Below are 23,597 nucleotides of genomic sequence, written 5' to 3' on the forward strand. Positions count from 1 at the left end.
GGAGGCCCCGTTGACCTGATGGGGAAGGTGGCCATGGACTCTGATCAGAGAGGAGGTCTGTTGACTTTTGCGACTAGGCAAGATTAGAAGTGTCCTTTTCTAAATGACCATACATATAGGCTGAAAGACAGACTGTGAAATAAGTTCAGTCAGATCTTTGGCAATGTAAAATCTTTATTTCAAGACAGTACTGTTTGGGTTTTCGAATATATTTAATAGGCATCAGCATTTAACCTCCACATTCAAATTCAAGGACTGGAACCGAGAACTGATGAAAATAAGTGTGACCTCACGTAGAAAACTTTAATCTATTGCATCTCCCATGAATAAAATGCCACTAAATGTTCACATGCCATTCTGTTAAAGCATGACTTTGGGGGTTTTCCACCCTGCTTCACCATGGGTTAGGGTGTTTGTGTGCCTAATGCAGGGCTGCATTGTAACCCGATGAGCTACCAGCCCCCGACAATGGGAGCCCTCTAGAAGGGCTTATGTTTGCTGCTCTCAGATTGTTATTATGTCAGACAATATTAGGGAAGGATCCCTCCAGAGAAATACAACTTTTTCTTTTTCATTTTCATTTCAGGTCGGTTTGTCATTGTCAAGTCTCGCTCAAGGAGAAGTTTTGAAGGGTTGTCTTTATTGTCATTATTATCGCGTTGTATTTGCGCAATGTCAGTGGTATAACCAGCAGAGGACGTGTGACATGGCCTCACAGCATCACATTACAACCCCGTCTGCAGGCTGAACCTCTCTCGCTCAACAAACAATTTCAGAAATTGTTGTGTGCATTAGTCACTTAGACCCAACATGAGGGGAAATAGGATCTAGGTTGAAAAGTTATTCTTTAATAATTACAGCAGTGGCTTCAGTTCACACGCAACAATAAACTGTAAGACAAAACAAATTAAACACATCACAGGACTGCATAAGGATAAACCCATAACTCTTCATAACCACAAATAATAATTTGGGCCGCAAAAGAAATCAAGTATTAGACCCCAACCCCAACATGGTGCACAGTGGTTGTCAAGCAGTTTTCATCTGTAAATTAAATGAATCACATAAAAGCAGTATGATGAATGAAAGCAGCAGTAATTGGCTCCAGGTTCCAGCAGGAGATTGCACAGCAAGAGATAGACGAGATGTTTGAAAATCTCAAGAAAGACAACACTGAGGTACAGAGGAGTGCATTACTGAGTGTGTCATGTGATGATGCTTCTCTGCATTGATAAAAACACCTGGATGTACGCTGGAAGAGAAAACCACATGTGCATTCATCTTCAACATATTTGGCCGACAAGTTAGAACTCACTTGCTCCCAAAATAAGCACATGGCTAAATTGTAAAAAGACAGATGGATAATCCAGAGTGCATGCCTTAAGTGAAATCCATGAAAAAACGGCCGAAAGCCATGTTATGAGGTATTTTAGTCCATAATAACCACTCTCCGTGGGAGCCGGGATCCATCGTTTCCACAACATCTTCTTTCAATGGAAAAATAAAATAAGTATCTGTCTTCGTGCTTGCTGGAATTATAGATTGTCCAACCATTAAGGCCAGTGACCAACCAACAGCTGATCCTGGTGACGGAGAGGTTTGGCCTCCGAGAGGAAACTTAACTTATGAGTCATGGCTAGACACAGCCGTCCATTAACCAGTCAACGTTACCTCATCGTGCTACTTAAAAAGGGACAATAAAGGATAACTTAACTTAACTAACTTACTTGCTTCCCAAGATAAATACCAAAAGGTAGAGGCCGCAAAGACAACGGAAAGTTCAGAGAAACAGTTAATCCTCCGTATGGCTTCCTGCATCTCAACCTACATCAGTGTACGTCTAACTGCCTGCACCACCGGTCTGTCAGTCTGTCAGTCTGTCGGTCTGTCGGTGGGGTTGGACTGACTGAGTCCCAGCCTGCATGCCACTGCTGGACTGAGGCCAATTTAGTTTCTCCTGGTAAACATCTCATTTGACTGACTGCTGCCATATGTCTGCCTGCCTGCGTGACTGGTTATGATTGACTGATGTCTTGGTCAACTTAACATCTGGTTCAATTTCAATAATAATACCTATGGCTGCCTTCTGTCCTTCTGTTTATATTCCCAGGGGTCTTCAGCCAAGATGTTGACAGCTCAATGTGCGCTTTGGATTTATGAATAAAAATAAGAATAATATAATTTAGATATTTATATATCTGTGTGTGTGTGTGTGTGTGTGTGTGTGTGTGTGTGTGTGTGTGTGTGTGTGTGTGTGTGTGTGTGTGTGTGTGTGTGTGTCCATCTCCAGGCTGATGACTAGCCCAGGCAGCCGAGCAAGGCCCACAGCCAGCGAGCCAGGGGGTGACCTTTGACCTGGAGGTACACCTCGTACAGACCAAGCCGCCACAGCCCCAACACCTCGCCCACTGAGATCCGCAGACGCCGCGTCCGGGAGCTGGCCTTGCTTCTCCTGTGCCTGCATGAAGAAAAGGATGATAGATGTGATGTTAAAGGTGCTGTGGGTAAGAATCTGAATTCCTTCTCATTACTGGCCCCTTTAGGCAGCCCTGCAAGCGGTAGCGCTTTCAGATCACTGGAGTGCCAGCTCTGTGGGTTGAGACAATAACCATCATATACGGATGTCAGTTATTATCATAAACAAACAAATTAATAAAAGAGCTTTTGACCGAAGACAAATTTACCTAGAAGTCTCTTCTCCCATTTACATTGTTGGTACACCAGGCGGTGATTACACATTTCTAGTTAAATCATTGAATCTTTACATCATTGGATCCTGATTGAGACACTTTTAAACCTTCAGCAGACCACAGAGTGTCCTTAAAACTCTCAGGCCATGATTTAAATGACCTGAAAATAGCAGCAGAGACCAACATTCTCACTGAACAAATTCAAAGCAGCAAAATCAGACTTTTGAGGAATTTGTGAAAATGTCTGGGTTCAAATACCAATTCAAAATTTACCAAAAAAAACAGTTTCTTTTTAAATAGCACCTTTTTACAAAAGAACATAACGTTAAATCAAAATATATATATGTAGGAAAAATCAAAAGATGTAAATATATGACAAATTAAAATATATAAATATATGACGGATCAAAATATCTAAATATATGACGGATCAAAATATATAAATATATGACAAATCAAAATATATAAATATATGATGAATCAAAATATATAAATATATGACAAATCAAAAGATATATGAGAAATCAAAATATATAAATATATGACAAATCAAAATATATAAATATATGAGGGATCAAAACGGAGAGGTTGAGCTCCGGGGAGACAGCCAGCACCTAGGAGCTGAGGGAGGAGAGGAGAGGAGGGAGGAGAGGAGGGGAGGAGAAGAGGAGGAGAGGAGAGGAGGAGAGGTGGAGAGGAGGGAGGAGAGGAGGGGAGGAGGGGAGTTAGGAGAGGAGGAGGGAGGAGAGGAGGAGAGGAGGGAGGAGAGGAGGGGAGGGAGGAGAGGAGAGGAGGAGGGGAGTTAGGAGAGGAGGAGGAAGGAGAGGAGGAGAGGAGGGAGGAGAGGAGGAGGGAGGAGAGGAGGGGAGGAAGGATAGGAGAGGAGGAGGGGAGTTAGGAGAGGAGGAGGAAGGAGAGGAGGAGGGGAGTTAGGAGGGGAGGGGATGAGGGGAGGCTGGCAGGGGGACGCCGCCGTCTGTTAACAGATGATGTGTCCAACTCACTAGACCAGCTCTCTGCTGTCAGACACCCTGCACTACCTGCCTGCTCTGCCAGGACAGGGAGCTGTGTGTGTGTGTGTGTGTGTGTGTGTGTGTGTGTGTGTGTGTGTGTGTGTGTGTGTGTGTGTGTGTGTGTGTGTGTGTGTGTGTGTGTGTGTGTGTGTATGTCGTTGTGTGTGCGCGCATGTGCAGGTTTGTGTGTGTTTTTGTCAAGGTGGACTCATCATTCCCTTTTCAAATGTTCTAATTCTTCTGTAATTATTTGGCCGTGTGTGTGTGTGTGTGTGTGTGTGTGTGTGTGTGTGTGTGTGTGTGTGTGTGTGTGTGTGTGTGTGTGTGTGTGTGTGTGTGTGTGTGTGTGTGTGTGATCAGACGGGGGTCAGCCCGGGGGCAGATCGGGGTCAGCCCCGGGATGTGTAACATGACCTGTGGCCCCAGAGGGTGGAGAGGTTATGGTTGAACGTTTCCTTTGGAGAGGAACCAGGGAGCCCGACTCCATCCCATCGGTTAACTAACTATTAACAATAACAATAACAAATAACAATAACAAATAACAATAACAATATACATAACAATTAACTAACAGAACAGGACGGAACACGACGTCCCTAATGGGCTCCAGTTCCTGTAGTAACAGTTCTACATTTATATAGTTAGGGTTACGCCCACTGGGTGGAGGGGGGTGGAGGGGAGGGTGGAGAAGGTGGAGGTGTACGGAGGTGGAGGTGTAAGGAGGGCGGAGGTTTACAGAGGTGGAGGGTGGAGGCGGAGGTGTACGGAGGTGGAGGTGTACGGAGGTGGAGGTGTACGGAGGTGGAGGGTGGAGGTGGAGGTGTACGGAGGTGGAGGTGTACGGAGGTGGAGGGTGGAGGTGGAGGTGTACGGAGGTGGAGGTGTACGGAGGTGGAGGTGTACGGAGGTGGAGGGTGGAGGTGGAGGTGTATGGAGGTGGAGGTGTACGGAGGTGGAGGTGTACGGAGGTGGAGGGTGGAGGTGGAGGTGTACGGAGGTGGAGGTGTACAGAGGTGCAGGTGTACGGAGGTGGAGGGTGGAGGTGGAGGTGTACGGAGGTGGAGGTGTACGGAGGTGCAGGTGTACGGAGGTGGAGGGTGGAGGTGGAGGTGTACGGAGGTGGAGGTGTACGGAGGTGGAGGTGTACGGAGGTGGAGGTGTACAGAGGTGGAGGTGTACGGAGGTGGAGGTGGAGGTGTACGGAGGTGGAGGTGTACGGAGGTGGAGGTGTACGGAGGTGGAGGTGTACAGAGGTGCAGGTGTACGGAGGTGGAGGGTGGAGGTGGAGGTGTACGGAGGTGGAGGATGGAGGTGGAGGTGTACGGAGGTGGAGGTGTACGGAGGTGGAGGTGGAGGTGGAGTTGTACGGAGGTGGAGGTGTACCTGGCCAGGGCGCGGACGCAGCAGCGGGACATGTTGAGGAAGGAGGAGGACGCGGCGCGGGTCTGCAGCGCTGCCTCGATGCCGCGCAGCAGGTCGTTGGTCTTCAGCAGCAGCAGCATCTGGCGCGGCACCCTGTTGAGCAGCTCGCTGATCTGGGGCAGGTACTGCGACACGTTGGTGCGGATCTCCACATCCTGCCCATTCAGAGGGCCAGGGGCACACGGTAGAGGGGGTCAGACCACGGGGTTCACCCCAGAGATCACACCTCCTCATTGTGATAGGACTACGGCCCGCAATCAAAATAATACAGTTACAGAGAGAGAGAGAGAGAGAGAGAGAGAGAGACAGAGAGAGAGAGAGAGAGAGAGAGAGAGCGAGAGAGAGAGAGAGACAGAGAGAAAGACAGAGAGAGAGAGAGACAGAGAGCGAGAGCGAGAGAGAGAGAGAGAGAGAGAGAGAGAGAGAGAGAGAGAGAGAGAGAGAGAGAGAGAGAGAGAGCGAGGGGGAGAGAGAGAGAGAGAGAGAGAGAGAGAGCGAGAGCGAGACAGAGAGAAAGACACAGAGAGAGAGAGATAGAGACAGAGAGCGAGAGCGAGAGCGAGAGAGAGAGAGAGAGAGATGCTGAGTCACTGTCCTCCATTGTCTCTCGGCCCTGTGCTAGTGTCAGCGCTGGTTCCAGTTCTCCACTGTGTTTCAGTCCATTGTGTTCAGGGTTTGATTGACCCGCCGGTCGGTGCCTCCGCTCTGCGTATGAGGCCGAACCACATCGACCGAAGCCGGGGAACAAGATGTTTCTCCTCTCATTGTTTCTAATTGTGGCTCATTTTGGAGAAGGTCCTTCAGGCAGAAGGGAGATGATCTCTGTGATTTGGTGTCACTGCTCCTGATTCCAGTCCTATTAAAACACATATCCTCCTGCAGTAGTTAGGAGTTAAAGGCTGTTGTCATCTTGTCTAAACACCTTCCCTCTGGCGGAGAGCACTCTGGTAAAGAGGGTTGATTTGATTTGGTTTAAAGACACCACAGGGTGGCTGTCCCTTCCACCAAACTCAGCTTTCAGTGCTTTGAAAAATGCTATATAGGTGCAATGGAATATGTATGTATTATTATTATTATTATCTTCTCATAATTTGGTATGTTGTGTCTGTTAAACAATGTGCTATTTTATAGGTCATTATGTAACTTTGTAGAGTGAAATGTCCCAGGAAATTCTAATATTATTCGAATTATGGTTTTGCAATGCTCATTTCAAACCTCCGAAAATGATTACTGTCATTATGACCACAAAATAACCAAACATTTTGTTTTCCATATATAAATGGACTAGAAGGCATACAAACACAAAACAAACGTAACATTCCTGATTGTAAAGCCATTTAAACTTTGGTCCAAGCTTGTATTTGTCTAGAGCAGTCGAGTTCCTGTTAACATTTTAAACATTGTCAAAATGTTAATATCTGTGGGAAGCCTTTTGCATTTTGATATCACCATGTGGATCCGATCCAGAGGCCGTGTAGATGACAAGAAGCAACTGTGTTCGGTACACTTTAAATAAAGATTCATTTTAAAGTTGCAATGTTTAACAATTTAACTAGTTAGTAAGTCAAAAAAAACCTGGACATATTTTTAGTCAATGCTAATTGATGGTTGATGATTTAAAAGATTGTATCAATAAAATCACATCCTATGACTGATATGTTTGACGAATAAACAACACTGACCATCCTGTACCTCTCTCTCTTTGTTCGACTGGTTTAACCCCCCCCCCCCACTGGCAACACAGCTACTAGTCTGCTGCCCCTCCGGCACCTGGCTCAGACGGAAACAATAGCACTTTAAACGTTCTGTTCATGGGTGCAGATATTTAAAGATGTGTACAGCAACAGAACTAAAGGACAATCTCAATCTCATCTCCTTTTAAAGACAATGTGAAATGGCCATTATTCAATACTTGTGTAACACAACATACAATGAATGCAGATGGATGTGTTCTGAGGATGTGTATCAACATAAAATGAATGCAGATGGATGTGTTCTGAGGATGTGTTTCAACATACAATGAATGCAGATGGATGTGTTCTGAGGATGTGTTTCAACATACAATGAGTGCAGCCCCTGGATGTGTTCTGAGGATGTGTATCAACATACAATGAGTGCAGATGGATGTGTTCTGAGGATGTGTTTCAACATACAATGAGTGCAGCCCCTGGATGTGTTCTGAGGATGTGTTTGTTCCCGCTGGCCGCAGGAGCGCCATGGAAACCGCCGACTGATTTCATGGCGTCTTTTAAGGACAACCTCAGGATTGTTTCAAGCTGTTCTCCTTTGACAAAACATATAAACAGAGCTCAATCATACAGCCTTCCACTCTCACCTAAATCCTCAACGTAATCCTAAATGTCATTCAGTTCACTTCGGCAATTTCAGACCGGATTTGAGGGGCTTTCGCAGTGCCCTATAATCCAACCCCAACACAGTGCATGCAGTGGTGTACTGCAGGTATTGGACCGCAGGGAGGGAGTTCTCTGGGAGAAACAGGGAGGCAGTTCCACCTCCCTAGTGCCGCATCACTCATACAGAAAACATGGCAGCATGAGCAATTAGCCCCCGCCCCCCCATAAACCACCGCGCACGGCGTCGTCCCAAACCCTTTGATTCATGGGACAGCTCTACCCTCATTGGATAATTTATACACACATTAAACGTCCCAGCGGTGGATTTATGAAACGCATTAGGATGTGAACGCGCGTTGAAATAAACTCGGCTGTCCGACTGCTTGCTGGCGGTGCGTCACGTGTGGACGTCCGGGCAGCTCATTTACTACGAAGAGCTACGGCATGGCCCACACACATTATTCTGCCGTGTGTTTCATGCGTGGAGCGGCGCAGCGACCCAAGGTGGATCTGGAGCCTGGAATACCGTCTTCAGGGGCCCGTGGCGACGGGGCTGCTACAGGAGCTTCTAGAGATCTGTCTCTGTGATGAGCAGGTGTGTTGTCTCTGTGATGAGCAGGTGTGTTGTCTCTGTGATGAGCAGGTGTGTTGTCTCTGTGATGAGTAGGTGTGTTGTCTCTGTGATGAGCAGGTGTGTTGTCTCTGTGATGAGCAGGTGTGTTGTCTCTGTGATGAGTAGGTGTGTTGTCTCTGTGATGAGTAGCTGTGTTGTCTCTGTGATGAGTAGGTGTGTTGTCTCTGTGATGAGCAGGTGTGTTGTCTCTGTGATGAGCAGGTGTGTTGTCTCTGTGATAAGTAGCTGTGTTGTCTCTGTGATGAGCAGGTGTGTTGTCTCTGTGATGAGTAGGTGTGTTGTCTCTGTGATGAGTAGGTGTGTCATGTTGTCTTCGTATAGACACGGGATGTACATCCATGGAACGGACGTACAGAAAGGACAGAGGACAGATTGAAAGTAATTTGGAGGGGAATCCTCACGGGACATGATGATGTTAAAAGACTGACGCAGAAATGGTAATTAGGTAGATTGCAAAAAGATTGGAGGGTAAACAAGAAAACAATTGTCAGAATACGAGCAGCAAGAGAGTATAGCTGGTCTCCATGGTGATGATATTGTGGCCAGGTCAGCGTGTCTTTGATGTGGCGACTGTTTGTCTGTCCATTTCAACCTCGCTGTACGGCCGTACTCCACATCAAAGACCTCTCCCCACTACAGGTAAACACGACTAAATTACACCATTAGCAAGGTCTATCACTGTGTGTGTGTGTGGGGGTGGGTGTGCGTGTCTGTGTGTGGAAGTGCTTTCTTGCAGATGGAAGTGTGGTTCTCTCGTGCCATATACTTAAGGTATCCTTTGTCCTGAGTGCCCCTTAGCAATGCTTAACAAGGTCTCCCCCAAATTGCCTACATGGCCTTAATCATTTCTACGGTACAAACAGAAGTCTGTTACATACCAAGTGCCGTCGAGAAAGGGAGCAGGCCACAAACAGAAACACTAAACCATCTTGAACCTTACCTGCACTCTGCAGAGACCAGAGCCAATCAAATCAAGGTATTGGGAAGATGGGAATTCATTGTTGAACACAGGTCTTGTCTAACATAAAACAGAGACAATTCTGAGCTCTGGAACAGATCCTGACACTGTAGAGGTGTCGTTGAATCGGAGGCTCACAGGTCTGCTTTAAGAGCAGGGTGTCTTACAACGGAAGATTCTGCCAGTTTGTCTCCATGCTTATCAACCCATTGGACTACTGTGTGGGCATGTTTGTGTGTGTGCGTGAGTATGTGTCTTAAATCATGGGACACAGTCAGTCCAAGGCTGCGTCTTATGCGCTGCATCAGAACATCAGGTTTGCGATGGTTATTCTAGCAGTGGTCGAGCGTTACCAAGTGAAGCTCATAGTGTAGCTAGTGGAGGAGAGAGAGAGAGAGAGAGGGGGGGGGGGGGGGAGAGAGAGAGAGCGAGAGAGGGGGGAGAGAGAGAGAGAGGGGGGGGGGGAGAGAGAGAGAGGGAGAGGGGGGAGAGAGAGAGAGGGGGAGAGAGAGAGACAGAGAGAGAGAGAGAGAGAGAGAGAGAGAGAGAGAGAGAGAGAGGGGGGGGAAGAGAGAGAGAGGGAGAGAGAGAAAGAGAGAGAGAAAAAGAGAGGGAGAGGGAGAGAAAGAGAGGGGGGGAGAGGGAGAGAGAGGGAGAGAGAGAGAGGGGGGAGAGAGAGGGAGAGAGAGAGAGAGGGGGGAGAGAGAGGGAGAGAGAGAGAGGGGGAGAGAGAGGGAGAGAGAGAGGGGGGAGAGAGAGGGAGAGAGAGAGAGAGGGGGGGGGAGAGAGAGAGGGAGAGAGAGAGAGAGAGTCGCCGTACCAGTAAGTACTGCTTACTGCGGACCGCAGTAAGCAGTACTACGGGACTCACACCGACTGCAGCCATACGACTGTCATGGAAAGGGGGGGGGGGGGGGATATGTAATTAGCTTTTAATAGCATCAGCTAGAATATGTTAAAATTAAAAAAAGGTAATACAAAGGCGACACTTGATGAAAATAGCGTGCTGCAAGGAGAGCATTCTTTTTCCCCCTCATGTTTTACAGTCGGTGGAATGGCTTTGTGTCGCGGGCGAGGGAGTATTAGCAGGCTGAGAGAGAAAGAGAGAGAGAGAGAGAGAGAGAGAGAGAGAGAGACAATGGGGCGGAGACAATGGCGCTGTTCAACATCTCGCTCTGCGTTCCTCCACGTGCCTCCTGGACTCAGGGCGGTTCCTTTCTCTGCGTTGTAATTGGTCGCTTAACTGTTGAGCAAGTGGCTTGACTGACATTTTGTTATTGTAATTCTAATTGACTTGGCATTACATGTTCAATAAATACAGCCGTGTGCTGCGGAGGGGCGTCTCTGCGAAGGCTTTGCGCTTTTATGGATATGGCCAATATGAATACTGCTGCGTAATGTGGCAAGACAACACTGCTACTTAGTTTTAAGAGATAATATAATAATAGGTAATAATTAAAGCTGAACAGAGGAGGCCTGTTGCTGGTTCCATGTGTGCCTACAATAACCACAATTCTCAAAAGGTCTTAGCGTTGGCGTCAGTAACAACCAGTGGACAGTGGTCGGATATGGCACTGGTGGCCAACTGTGGCCCCAGAAGGTTAAAGATGGTTACTATGTGTGTACATGTGTATCCGTCTGTGTCTGTGTACGTGTGTGTCTGTTTGTACATGCGTGTGTCTGTGTACGTATGTGTGTGTGTGTGTGTGTGTGTGTGTGTGTAGGTGTCTGTGTACGTGCATGTGTGATCTGCAGCCTGTGTCACAGCATGTCTCTCATTTGCTTATCTTTATAAATTGGACCATGCCGTGCACTCTTGTGATATAGCATCTTATTTGATACATGCATGACCACGCTGTCTTTGCTCAAAGCCTCTCTTTCCAAAGCGGTTCACACGCGTTCTTCAGTACAGTGGGTCAGCGCTAATATGGCACCAACCCTGATCTTGTGTGGTTTTATAAAGATTGTCCCTGACAATCCAGATGGAACAGAACAAATAAACACTATTAATTGTTTCACTGTGACCTTTTTGTAGATGATTTGTTACATCAGCAAGTGGGCAATCACCTGCAAAATATGCGTAGAATGAAAGAAAATTATAGTACGGATTGCGTGCGTGCGTGCGTGCGAACAGTTGCCTTTCTGAGACACGCGGAACATGTGCATACTGATAGAAGCTGTACTAAAAACCACTTAAATACATGCACACGCACTTAAGACAAAAGTCCCTAATGAATTGTGCAATGTGTTACTCTGAATAACATAAGGCTGAGAAAGAGGGGGGATAAAAGACAGAGAATACAAAGGAGCAGATCTATTAAGAATAAATATATTATAAAAAAATACAAGAACATACCACATGATTGGTTATGGACAAAAAAATGCCTTTTCATTACAGTCTTTCTAAACGACACAGTACTGCAAAATTCATTGGGATAGTGCTGTACTATTTGGACGCATTTGTGTGTGTGTGTGTGTGTGTGTGTGTGTGTGTGTGTGTGTGTGTGTGTGTGTGTGTGTGTGTGTGTGTGTGTGTGTGTTTGTGATGATGCATTTGCCCTTTGTGTTATTATTGAACTTTTTTCTTCTACTGTTCAACAAAATGCTGCATAAATTGATCCGCTTCAAACTCCAGTGAGGGCTGATCCACAGGTCATGTGAGGTCTAAACAGGTATTAATTTATTCATTTATTTAACAGGGTCAATGGACAGAAGGAAACTGTCCCAGAATTAGCAACGAAGACCACATCAGCCTTCACTTAAAGCTGAACAAATAGAAGAACAATGGCTGCCATCCATTGTTATTAGGTTTGGTTTGATGTTGTCAACAGACCAAACATGGTGAACTGCTACTGCACATCCAAGATAAAAGTTCAGTTTTTTATGAATACTTCGATGTCAAAAGTCATGTTCCTCTGTACTATATGTACAACTGGCTTTGTTAGGAAATATAAATGGTTAACAAACGATTTCCTCTGCAACTGAAAAAGGGTCTGACTCTGTTTATTCAGAGGTTTGGATAATTGAACGTCATTCATCGCCATGACAACAAGTGATAAACAGGTCGACAGTTGATTGATGACAATGGATGGGACTCGCAATAAAATAGTTATGAACTGCTGAAGTATGATATGGCCGCTAGTATAGAAAAGCCTGTGTGTTATGTGTGTGTGTGTGTAGTAAATGAACACCCTTACTAAAATACACTAAGTACATTTGGTATGTGGATTTTACGCAAAATAAAATAAAGAAACGTACCAAAAAAATTCCCTCAACCATTCACTCAGTTACGACGCGAAAATGAGTTAGTTTCCCTGTTGGATTACTAAAAGTAGGCTTATGACTCTTTCACAGGAAGTTGGACTCTTACACGTTCCACAAATAAACAACGGCTTGTTACAGCGACTGCTATCCAGATCAACAATCGATACATATAACAGGTAGCGATGATTATAGAACTATAAGTGTAGCATACCTTTATGGATACAATGACTATCAGTGTGTAATTGGCTGAAGACCAAATATAAAGCTTAGAGTACTCAAATTGACTGCATGCACAAGCACTCTGTTGTACAGAAATTGAGGGAAGCACACGTGATATCACAAAGTCATACAGACCCTTTATCTCGGTCTTATGCCACAACACACACACACACACACACACACACACACACACACACACACACTTCAATATGAGATAGAAGGGTGAGGCCGATGTGACAGAAGGAAGATCAACTCAGAAGTGGACCTGTGTCTGTTCTGTCTGTCCTCTGCTATCGAGCTCTGCTCCCGTTCCTTCTGTATCAGCGAGGTTCAGAACCTCTGTATCTCTGCCTCACTGTCTGGCTCCTTCAACACAATTACGCCTCCTTCAGACCCCCCCCACTCCCAGCAGCCCTGACGCTGTCAGCGGGGCCTAATGCAGGACTGCTTCTTCATTAACCGGTGACTCCAGAAGGAGGAGGCCCTGGTGGAGGTTTAACAGAAGGCTGAGGCGGAACATCGCCCCTCTACTGTATTGATACTAAAGAATATCACAACCCCACGCTAAACTGACGAGTCGGTCCTGGTCAGGGCATCCAGGGGTCACAGCGCAGGGCAGAGGCCGTTCCTATTGGCCAGGAGGACCAGAGCGACGCCCCGGCCTGTTCCTATTGGCCAGGAGGACCAGAGCGACGCCCCGCCCTGTTCCTATTGGCCAGGAGGACCAGAGCGACGCCCCGCCCTGTTCCTATTGGCCGGGAGGACGAGAGCGACGCCCCGCCCTGTTCCTATTGGCCAGGAGGACCAGAGCGACGCCCCGCCCTGTTCCTATTGGCCAGGCGGACCAGAGCGACGCCCCGCCCTGTTCCTTTTGACCAGGAGGACCAGAGCGACGCCCCGCCCTGTTCCTATTGGCCAGGAGGACCAGAGCGACGCCCCGACGCACACGGATTAGCAGTCTGGCCTCAGCCGCTGGTTTGGATTCCAGAAATACCATCGTGGCCGAACATTGTTCAAATAAAATCCGCCAATCAGACGGAAGCCCTTGATCTTTTCGCTCTCACCGAATCCAGTTGAAGATGAACAAATACAGATTCCAATCCCGTCCAGACTTCTGCTCATCTTTAAACATTGTGATTCTATTTGCGGACCAATACGTTGATTGTTCCGCAGATTGCTACGCGTTCCTCAGTGTCTCCATCATTGTTATTGTCCTCCAGCGCGGAATGGTGCTATGATTTGTACCGTTCTTGGGAAAGGCTTTCAGCAGGATGGAGGCTGACAGACAGCAGAGAGAGAGCGCCTGAGATCGGGAGAGGCTCTCCAGGCCAGGGCCTTGTCCTTGAGACGACCTGGAGGTCAGTGTGAGAGCCTAGTGTGAATGTTAACGAGAGACACCGAAGGCAGGGACGCAGGATCCCTACGCCTGGAGTCGCTACGCCTGGAGTCACTACGCCTGGAGTCCTTACACCTGGAATCCTGAGAGGTTTTCACCCAATTTAAAAACGCAAGGAGTAGCAATAGTTAGGGTGCATGAGCATCCTAGTCCCTTAACAGGTACTCACTTGGCTCCTTAGCAATAGTTAGGGTGCATGAGCATCCTAGTCCCTTAACAGGTACTCACTTGGCTCCTTGGCAATAGTTAGGGTGCATGAGCATCCTAGTCCCTTAACAGGTAATCACTCATCGCCTCATAGTTTGGATTTGCCTTTAGGTCAACAAGAAGACGGTTTAAAGTGCCTCTTAGTCCAAACACAGTCCTGACTAATCCGACTTTAGGACTGCATGTACCATTAAGGGCAACCCTTAAATACTGAGTTATGAAAATAAATCAGGGAGGATGTCCATCTTCAGATTTCATATTTTGTACATGTTATTCTATAATGGCCTCCACAGCTGAGTTTGATAGCATGCTTTTTTCTGGAGCGGTGCAACAAACACCTTCCTCTAATACCATGACACGATGAAATCCAAAGTGAGAGGAAGCTGTCATCCACAGACCTGGGCCTGCCGTCACATCCAGCTGTAAGCCATCCCCCCCCCCTTCTCTTCAGACCCCCACCACCTCTGAGACTCAATGTGCCACCTTAGTGTGGCACTACAACCCGGTTACACAACAAGTATAAATAAACACAATCTCTGGCAGGCAACAGATGGCCCTTTAGACCCCCCCCCCCCCCCGTAGGCCAGACTGAACAGGCGTGTGTCCATCAACACACACACTTCCACACACGCGCGCTGACTGTAGCGTGTGCTGGGTAGTTGTGCACACACACAGACATATGCCAGTAATTGGCACTTCTTGTGTCCTGTGGGCAAAGCGGGTATCGCGGGGTCGCCCCATTCTGTTTGTTCTGATGTTTGAGGGAGTTAGTGGTTTCATGTCGAACCACGTTGTTGTATATTTAATATTATTGGTTGAACATTGGTATATGTTTAGATGTTTTCTATTTTATTTGACACTTTCTTTTATAATATTATATTATATTCATCGCAGAGTTGACACTTGCCTCTCCCCGTGCAGAAGGACCCTGAACCAGGGACACATGCCCCTAACAGCCCCCTAACAGCCCCCTGAACCAGGGACACATGCCCCTAACAGCCCCCTAACAGCCCCCTGAACCAGGGACACATGCCCCTAACAGCCCCCTAACAGCCCCCTGGGGTACCCACCTCGGAGTGTGTGACGGGCGTGGAGGTGATGCCGGTGTTGACGGAGTTCCAGGAGCGTGCGGTGAGCATGCAGGCCAAGAGCGGGAAGAGATCCCCGGCTCCGAGCCGCCGGCTGCAGCGCTCCACGCCCAGCATGTCGCTGGTGATCAGGGCCTGCCACAGCCGGCAGTAGTCCAGCCTGAAGCCCGGCTGCAGCTCCTGGGGGAGAGGAGCTAGGGTTATTGATGGGGCTGTGACCGTCCACTCAGCTCGTCGTTCGATACACCGTATTGGCTTCTGAGTCGATATTATTACTATATTCTGAACAAAACTTGAATGAAGAAAACCTATATTGTAGTTTATTTTAAAGACACAAAATATGCAAAACAATGCCATTGCCCTATATTTCCATTTCTTATGAAATTGTAAACAAGATGTGTCATAGTAACATAGAAAGTGTGCACTTTTTTCTTAAGTGCACACCTATGTCCATAAATAAAATATGAAAAAGAAAAAATGATAAAATTAAATAAAAAATAATGAGTGGTGGATTCCAGATGTACTATAGCATATTAGTAACTTACATTTACAATAATTAGATTGGTTTTCAACGACTTAATATGCTGAAATTAAATACGGTCTTCCGCTGTGTATTTCATTTCCTCTGGTCAATGCTCTATTTGACCGCATTTTGGATTTGCTGGGCAAACAGATCAGGAGATGTGTCCTGTTATTGAAAAATATATCGAACGATGCTATGGTATAGTAATATTTATTGTTTGCTTGGATAGTCTAGGAAAGATATGGCGAAAGTTATGTTTTTCAATTCTTTTATACTTTAGGACTTCCCATGGGCAACGGGGAAGACTTTTTGTTTCTTTGTTTTAGTAAGAGTATTCATTTCATGCAGTAGAAGACCATCCTGTTTTAAATAACCTGGCAGAAACCTGGACCCAGCCCCTCGGTCTCACAGCAGCAGAGAAAGGAACTGACAACAAACAGGGCAGCACCGCGGTGACTCAGCACGTGGTGCTACAACATACCACAAGCCCATTTAATGTAGAGCTGTAAATGTAGAGAACGCGAGGAGAATCCACTTAAAGAGGGTCTCAAGTACTGCATTTCTATTTTATTTTTAATTTGGTATTATGGGGTGCTATTATTGTTGCACTTAAACAGTTGTAAATTGTATTCACCGATTGAAATTGTATTTTATTAACCGTCGAAAAGGAAATTGGAAAACGTGATGCCGTGCACTGAAAGGGCTAACTATCCATCATTTCTTTGATTAAATCTTGTAAACTTAACGGCCACATGCTCATTTCAAGAGAGGGAGGGAGGCAGGCGGCCCTGTACTCGAGGCGGCCTGATAGTCCCTTTGTATTCCGCTTGTGTCTGCATAATGATGTGCTCAGTGTGTACGGACCCTGCTCTACCACAGGGCCACTGAAAGACCCCCCTGCTAATGCATTAGCCGACACTCTCACATGCTCTTAGTTTGAACAAAACAGAGCGAGGAAAAGAAAGCCAAACATAATCAATCCCCAAGCGAAAGAGCTCCCCTTCATTTGCATGGCGTAGTGCGCTGCAGTGCATTAAAGAACACTGATGGCTAATTGATATCTCAGCGTGGTGGGCCGGCGGCCGCCTCACCGCACGCTATTTAGAACACACACACACTGAGAACGGATACGCGTGCTCCTGTCTGTCTGGCTGTTGGTGTGGTGTGTGTTGTGTTGTGTATGTTGTGTGTGTGTTGGTGTGCCGGGAAAGAGGATCAAACATCAAGACCAGCATTTGTGAGTGCAAGTGGGGATGTGTATGTGTGCAAGTGTGTTGCGTTTTTGTGTGTGTGCAAGTGTGTTGTGTTTTTGTGTGTGTGCAAGTGTGTTGTGTTTTTGAGTGCGTGTGTGTTGTGTTTTTGTGTGCGAGTGTGTTGTGTTTTTGTGCGTGCGTGTGTGTAGAACCTCTGTATAGGTAGAGATTAACCTATGTTTGACCAGGACATTAATGGTTGGTCTGGGTCTTGGTATTAAGCCTAAATGTCTGCAATCAAAAGAGGAATGGCTGTGTTTGTATTTGGGTACAAAACAAATAAACGCATAGGTAAGAGCTTGTGTGTGCGTGTGCGCGTGCGTGTGTGTGCACTCACACAATCCCTTGTTGAGTGCACACGCCGTCTCTTTCTTTAAGCACAACATCCAATCAGCCTCTGAGCAGAAAGCTTTTAGCCGTCGGCGCCATGATGGCGAGCGCCGGGCTGTTGACGGTTGTTACCCTCACACGGAGCTCCCTCACTCAGCGGGGGGCCGGACTGGGGGGGGGGGGGGGGGCCACATGATGGGGGGGGGAGACAGAGGGTCACCTGATGGGGGGGGGGGAGACAGAGGGTCACCTGATGGGGGGGTGAGACAGAGGGTCACCTGATGGGGGGGGGAGACAGAGGGTCACCTGATGGGGGGGTGAGACAGAGGGTCACCTGATGGGGGGGGGAGACAGAGGGTCACCTGATGGGGGGGCTCACCTGGTAGAGGCCGTGGTCCAGCAGTACGATGTGTGTCTTCCCGCTGTGGGGGCAGACCCTCACCAGCACGTTGCCGGGGTGGGGGTCACAGTGCACGAAGCCGTGCACGAAGATCATCTCGCTGTATATCTTCCCCAGGTTCTCCGAGATCTGTCGGCAGGCGTGGGGAGGGGGGGACTGTATTAGTATACAAACATGTTGTGCATAGGCCTGCATCCTATACAAAGCATATATATATATATATACAAATATTTAGCTAGGGATACGTCGGTCATATTCCAAACAAAGTCAAGTAAACGTTGCTATCCGGAGTTCCCCGTACCCGACGCCACTGCTCTACATGTGTGTGAAATCCACCCCTTTGGGCCGTGAGCTCTACCCTGTCCACAGGGGCTAGCTAGGGGTACAGGTCAGGGTCAGGGTCAGGGTCAGGGTCAGGGTCAGGGGTCAGGGGTCAGGGGTCAGGGGTCAGGGGTCAGGGGGGCAGGTCAGTTCCAGGCCAAGCGTGGCCTGAGCAGACCCTCTCCTCGTGAGTCAGGAGACCTGGTGCCATCAGAGGAGGAGGCCTGGGATTATGAATGTGAGGGCTAACACACACACGTTCACGTGCACGCTCACACTCACACTATTATTACACACAGTTATTATGCCGAGGACAATGGTTGTGCGGTGAGTCAGAGCCGCGTCGTGCAGCTTTAGTGTTGTTAGAAGGAGAAGGAGAGGAGGTGAGAAGGAGGAGCTTTGAGTCATCGATTCTCCTTTTATCACGAGGCCTTCAAGTGGGAGCCGAGAGGAGAACCCCACACGGCTTCTGTTAGCCTCCTCAGGGACCTCCTCGGGGGTACCGGAGGACAGCCCGGCCTCCTGGTCCAATGCATCTGCTTCACGTTTGGGTTATGGTTACATTGTTTAACCTAAATCAAAGGGCAGCGCTTTGAGCCGGAGCGCTTCCTACCAGGAGATCCATCAAAGTTCTAGAGGTTTTCCAGAAGCGGTGTGTTCCAAGGGGGGGGGCGTGGTCAGACGGGGCTGAGCGGGGTGGTGAGCTCTTAGAAACCGCCGCTCTGGAGCCAGGATAGACGTCATATAACGTACCATGCTTAACAACCATATACATTTAGGACTGCACAGTAATGTTCACCGACAGCCAAACAGGAAGGCGTTCGACTGCTCGAGTGCTTGGAGGTTTGAACGGCTTCTGTTTCCATCAGAGGCAGCTGGATTCCGGAAGAACAAGTACGTATACAAATGAGAATAAGACAAATAATTGCCCTACTTCAAACCACAATACAAAAAAATGCAGAGATACAAGCCTCTATTCCTGGATATCTAACTACATGGAGGTTAAGTATATGGAAATATAGGTGGAAAACATAGCTTTGCTGATAAGCTATTATATTCAAGTTAATCACCAATTCACGGGTTCTTACGCAGGCATTAATAGAAAAGTTTGCTGTCCTACTCAGGGTGTTTTAAAATGGTGCTGATCTACTATGAACAGTCACTCATTTGACGCTGACTGACGCCTCCTTCAGCTCTGAGCTTGAACGTGAACTATTTGCACAGTGAGTGGCTTGTGTTGAGCCGCTCCCCATCACTGCAGTACTGTGTTCATTATTGGATGGTTTGGTTGATATCCTAAAGACATTTCAGAAGGTCTTGGCGAAGACTCCCAGCCGTTCTCCCGCCTGGGTGGTGCTGTGGTCTCTCCCGTTCTCCCCCCTGGGTGGTGTGGTCTCTCCCGTTCTCCCCCTGGGTGGTATGGTCTCTCCCGTTCTCCCCCCTGGGTGGTGTGGTCTCTCCCGTTCTCCCCCTGGGTGGTGTGGTCTCTCCCGTTCTCCCCCCTGGGTGGTGCTGGTGTCTCTCCCGTTCTCCCCCTGGGTGGTGCTGGTGTCTCTCCCGTTCTCCCCCTGGGTGGTGCTGGTGTCTCTCCCGTTCTCCCCCTGGGTGGTGCTGGTGTCTCTCCCGTTCTCCCCCTGGGTGGTGCTGGTGTCTCTCCCGTTCTCCCCCTGGGTGGTGCTGGTGTCTCTCCCGTTCTCCCCCTGGGTGGTGTGGTCTCTCCCCCGTTCTCCCCCCTGGTAGGTGTGGTCTCTCCCGTTCTCCCCCCTGGGTGCTGGTGTCTCTTCCGTTCTCCCCTGGGTGCTGGTGTCTCTCCCGTTCTCCCCCTGGGTGCTGGTGTCTCTCCCGTTCTCCCCTGGGTGCTGGTGTCTCTCCCGTTCTCCCCCCTAGGTGCTGGTGTCTCTCCTGTTCTCCCCTGGGTGCTGGTGTCTCTCCCGTTCTCCCCTGGGTGCTGGTGCCTCTCCCGTTCTCCCCCCTGGGTGCTGGTGTCTCTCCTGTTCTCCCCTGGGTGCTGGTGTCTCTCCTGTTCTCCCCTGGGTGCTGGTGTCTCTCCTGTTCTCCCCTGGGTGGGGCTGCGTTAACCCCGTCCTTTGATACATCTTTTGTGGGCTCTAGCCAGCAGGCCGTTCTCAGGTTATTATTAAGATATAACGAAGATAAAGAGATACATTCAGACATGGAATATTTAGGAGGGACTTCTGTAGAATTAAACTCTGTGGAGTCATGTTCCCTTCTCCTGTCAGTCACTGGGGGACGGTGGGACTGACCGGACCCTCCCATTCCTCCCAGTCCTCCCATTCCTCACCAGAGAAGCAGAGAGAAACCTCCTCCACTAAACTCCTGGCCTTGTGAGAACACTGCAAAGTGCAGAAGGAATGATTACTGCACTAGTCTGTCAGAGCTTTCAGAGGCCGGCTCCCTGGAAGGTATGGCCTTGAGAAAAGATCAACAGATATTAACAAGGATGGACATTTTGGACGTTGGCAACCAACACACATGTTGCCTATTGTCCAGATCTCTGAGGAGGGCAGTTGAAGGTACTGAACTCAGACACCTCAAGTCAATGATGCAACTAAACCCGTCGATGAACTTCATGAACCCAGTGAGTGAGTGAGTGAGTGAGTGAGATAGTGAGTGAGATAGTGAGTGAGTGAGTGAGTGAGTGAGATAGTGAGTGAGTGAGTGAGTGAGATAGTGAGTGAGTGAGTGAGTGAGTGAGTGAGATAGTGAGTGAGTGAGTGAGTGAGATAGTGAGTGAGTGAGTGAGTGCGTGCGTGAGTGAGTGAGTGAGATAGTGAGTGAGTGAGTGAGTGTGTGTGTGTGAGTTCTCCCTTGGGGGATCTGCCCCCCCCCCCCCCCCCCCCCGTTACCATGGACACCATTAGCACTGGTGGGAACAGAGGAGAACGACAGATTCACAGATAGACAGGCATAATTAGACAGACAGGCACACAGAGAGGTAGACAGACAGTCAGCTACACAGGAATACAGAAGAGTAGAGGGATAAAAGAAAGCTGGTTGTTTGCTTTTTTTAAGGCGTGCAACATGTGTACACACACACACACACACACACGCACACGCACACGCACACACACACGCAACTATGACCAAAATAAATACGGATATTATTGTCTTCGTGAAATGCAATAATCTTGGAAAGACAAATAACAAAGTAATACATAGATAAACACATAAATATATAAATAAAGAAGCAAATAGAGAAAGGAGGAGGCGGCACAGTCCAGTTAGGAGTCCAGAGGAAACTCATCCATCTTCTGATGACGCACACACACACACACACACAACAGCAGCACGTACACACACAACAGCAGGACGCACACACACAACAGCAGCACGCACACACACACAACAGCAGCACGCACACACACACACATACACACAACAGCAGCACGCACACACACACACACAACAGCAGCACGCACACACACAACAGCAGCACGCACACACACAAAAGCAGCAGCACACACACACACAACAGCAGCAGCATGCACACACACAACAGCAGTACGCACACACATAACAGCAGTACGCACACACACAACAGCAGCACGCACACACACACACACACATGCACACACACACCCACGTGCACACACACACACAACAGCAGCACGCACACACACAACAGCAGCACGCACACACACACACGCACACACACACACACACACACACACGCGCACACACACAACAGCAGCACGCACACACACAACAGCAGCACGCACACACACACACACACATGCACACACACACGCGCACACACACACACACAACAGCAGCATGCACGCACCAGGCCCACAATGCGCCACATTTACTTAATAATTCTATCCATTCTTTCAGCGTGTAGTGGGGGGTGTGTGTGTGTGTGTGTGTGTGTGTGTGTGTGTGTGTGTGTGTGTGTGTGTGTGTGTGTGTGTGTGTGTGTGTGTGTGTGCGTGTGTCTGACCGATAACGTCCCCTATCTAAATCATCAGCTGTCTAATAATGCTCATCATTACTGCCTAATAGTCAGACGATGGTTGCTTTTGGACGATTGTGTGTGTGGGCATGTTGGTGTGCATGTGCTTTTTTGCTTGTGCGAGTTGTTGATACGTATCGCAGAGTAAATAAAGATCCAAATGAAGGATTTTGTTGTTTATTATGTATTTGTCATTGTCAACAATATATGTTCCCTATCTCTGTAGGTGTATGTTGATGTGTGTGTGTGTGTGTGTGTGTGTGTGTGTGTGTGTGTGTGTGATCACCATCATAGAAGGTGAATTGAGAAAGGCATTATGCAATAAACCTTCAGCCCTAGCCTCCTACATTTTTAAATGCATTAGCTTAAATTTAATTAGACTTTGTTACTGTTGTTTAAAATCATTGTGAAAGTTAAGTGAAACACAAAAAAAAAGAGGGATAATGTCATATCATTTCCACCATTGTTTAACTCTTATCTAACACTGTGCTCTTTGATAATACTGTAGGTCTTAAACAGTTAGGCTGAAATGACCATTGTGTTGTCAAAGCAGTAAAGGAGACATGTTGAATCACTTTCAATCCCAAACCTTTACTCCTAACCCTCCAAACTAAGAGATCATATGTCATCTGTACGAGTCTTCAGTGAGTGTTTGGACTGCTTGTGACCATGCAGAGCAGCTTGGCCTCATTGTTCATTGAGTGTTATTGTTGATTACGGAGGTGAGCCATGAGTCAACAGGCCCTGCCGCTGACGTTCAGAGGAGCAGTGGGAGATCGCTCTGCACGGGGGATCTTTCTATCGGATGCCTGTGTGGGTAAAGTGTCGCTATTCTTATTCCAACCATTCATTGTGCGCATGAATCACCATTTCTGAGGAGTGCAGCATTGTGTTGCAGTGGGGCATTGAGTGGCTTCTGCTCCTGTTGAAGTGAGAGAGTCTGTGTGTGTGTGTGTGTGTGTGTGTGTGTGTGTGTGTGTGTGTGTGTGTGTGTCTGTGTGTGTGTGTGTGTGTGTGTGTGTGTGTGTGTTTGTGGGGGTGTGTGTGTTTGTGGGTATGTTTCTGTTTGTGTGTGGGTGTATATTTTGGGGTGTGTGTATGGATGTGTAGGCTTGTGTTCGTCTGTTGAAGTATTTTGGACTGAACACATGATCCATGGACATTATGGAGAGATAGCGTTTCAAACGGCTAGCGTCTCTGTGTGGACCTGTTCCTGAGAGCCTGCTGAAAGGATTTGGCCGGTTTGCTAAGACCCCTGGTTAATTGTAGACATTGTCCATGTCGAGCTGTAAAATTAGCCATGATTTTTATTATTAACTCACCTCTCACGCGGTGAATCCAAAATAAGGTCGAACCATTGACATCTTTTCTATTCCACAAGAGTGTTTAGCAGCACTCATAGCAGGAAGTACACATGAACTGCCCTGCAAGGTCGTTTCTCCAGTGGTCCCACAAACAACCAATCAACCATACATCTTCCTCGCTTCCTGCTGGTCAGGGAGCCACATGAAGCTGGGAGTAGGGCTGGCAGGGTGCACGGGCACTCACATCA

General features: G+C 47.9%; 1 protein-coding gene across 1 annotated transcript in view; it reads right to left on the reverse strand.

Annotated features, from left to right (window-relative positions):
• Window positions 1-289: 289 nt before the first annotated feature.
• The window catches only part of adck1 (aarF domain containing kinase 1), a 57,238-nt gene continuing 33,930 nt past the window's right edge, over window positions 290-23,597 (reverse strand). The window contains exons 6-9 of the mRNA XM_079752191.1: window positions 17,731-17,880; window positions 15,228-15,425; window positions 5,087-5,280; window positions 290-2,458 (exon numbers count right to left, since the gene is read on the reverse strand). Coding sequence (XP_079608317.1) covers window positions 2,299-2,458; window positions 5,087-5,280; window positions 15,228-15,425; window positions 17,731-17,880 — 702 coding nt within the window. The 3' untranslated portion in view covers window positions 290-2,298. The remainder of the gene's footprint in view (window positions 2,459-5,086; window positions 5,281-15,227; window positions 15,426-17,730; window positions 17,881-23,597) is intronic.

Source organism: Pollachius pollachius (genome assembly GCF_949987615.1).
Source record: "Pollachius pollachius genome assembly, chromosome: 15".
Taxonomy (NCBI): domain Eukaryota; kingdom Metazoa; phylum Chordata; class Actinopteri; order Gadiformes; family Gadidae; genus Pollachius; species Pollachius pollachius.